We start from the raw sequence: 1,781 nt of genomic DNA on the forward strand, positions 1-1,781 counted from the left end.
TGATAACTATCCCATCGTTCACTAGTGAACCGTTTACTTAATATTTTGGAGCCCATTTAAAGAACAGAATTAAACAGCCAGGTGTGACTTCATGAGTTAGCCCAGAGCTAAGTATTAGCATCTAATATGTTTATTTTTGAAAGGAACCTGGACTAATTGGTGGTGTGTAGTAAAATAATATTAAGAGAAATACTCATTAATAATCTGCGGGTGAACATGGCAGCCCAAACTGAGGTATAGGGTTTTCAAAACAAATGCATGAAATGTGTAGTTGAAATTCTACAAAAGCAGGTCTGTCTGTATAATGCATTTCGGAAGATATCACAGTCTTACGTTTAGCAGGTCAAAGCGAGCATTCAATCCTGGACTGCTTCCCAACATCAAGGAGGTAAAACTGAATCTACACTTTCACTCATCACTACAGTTTGAAAATCATAAAGAAGTTGGTCTTTCTATGCAGGTTTCTTCTTTTAAATAACACACCTGCTTACCTTGCTAAATCGGTGGCAACAACAAAGCAAATCGGTGAAAAACAAAAAAAGAACTGACACGAAAATCAGTCTGTCTTTGACAGATCCTCGATGGCTTCATCTCCATAACACTGGCACCAATGCGAAAAAGGAAGTTCTTAAGTTAAACTGAGGCAAATTAGTGAAAAGCCTCGTAGTGAGCGTGTTAAAAATCACTGCAGCAGCAGCCGTCCTTTGTTCCTCCTGCTGTGGGCCTGCTGTCCTGACCGGCGCATGGTCGCTAGGTGGCGCTCGTGCACCATCAAAACCCTCCAGGTTTCCCAACTTGACCGCGCTGACGTCACGTCAGTCTGGAGCATCAAGGCCACTTCCACCCCGCTATTGGTCTGAAAATCACATGACATGGCTCCTAGCGTCCATAATTATGTTACTGATATTTTTGCACCCAACTCCGAAAGATGTCAGCATCCTACTGTCCTTATTCTCCTGGAGAAATCCCGTAGTTCAGACCAGTGGAACACACCAAAGATTACTGTGTTGCCAAGTTCCACAATGTCATGCCCGAATAACATAGCGCCCGGTAACTTCCTGATGGATTCCTTAATGGGAGGATCATCTTCCTTCAGTGGTGAGAGTTATTCCAACAGCCCTGGAATGTACATCCACACATCTGCAGAGTACGGATATCCAGTGATGAGAAACACTGGGAAGGCTGGATCGTCATCACTCGCCAAAAGAAACGAGGTTCCTGTGGGCGGTGTGTCGCTCAGCGACTTCCAGGATGCGCCCTACCTGGCAACACAGCTGGCCAAATGGACCCCAGGCTCCAAAACCAGCAGGGACGAACAACCTGTTGCCCAGTGTTTACAACCCTGCTTGTTTCCAGCGGGCAACGTCAAAGAGGAGGCGTTTTGTTGCCTCTATCAGGATGACAGCAATAAGAGAAAGCAGACAACAGAGTCAGCCACTTATATCCGGCTTGGGGACAATAGCTGCCGCCCAGAGCAATCTGCCGCCTCGTCCAGCGGCTGTTTCCAGGTGTACATCGGAGAGAGGCCGCAGCAGGACGACCAGCAGCCCCCCTCCGGCTTCTCTCTGACCCACTTGGCTACATCTGTTGCGTCGGCAGCAGAATCAACAATAAGCTGCAGCAAGTCGGCGCAGGAGGCAGCGAGAGAGGTTTCAAAGACAGATGAGAGTCAGGGCAGGAAGGAAGCAAAAGACAAGGGTGACAGCTATTCAGATAACTCGGACGGGGAAATAAAAGGTATACTGCTACCCCCTGCTTCTCCCCAACACACACGTACACAT

General features: G+C 47.2%; 1 protein-coding gene across 1 annotated transcript; it reads left to right on the plus strand.

Moving 5' to 3' along the window:
* Positions 1–56: 56 nt before the first annotated feature.
* LOC109953998 (homeobox protein Hox-C10a-like) lies at positions 57–1,773 on the plus strand (the record flags this gene model as incomplete). The annotated part of the gene is made up of 1 exon (XM_020589430.1): positions 57–1,773. A coding segment is annotated over exon 1 (901 nt), but the record flags the coding sequence as incomplete, so codon positions are not given.
* Positions 1,774–1,781: the final 8 nt, after the last annotated feature.

The sequence above is a fragment of the Monopterus albus genome, unplaced genomic scaffold (assembly GCF_001952655.1).
Source record: "Monopterus albus unplaced genomic scaffold, M_albus_1.0 scaffold2482.1, whole genome shotgun sequence".
NCBI classification, from domain to species: Eukaryota; Metazoa; Chordata; class Actinopteri; order Synbranchiformes; family Synbranchidae; genus Monopterus; species Monopterus albus.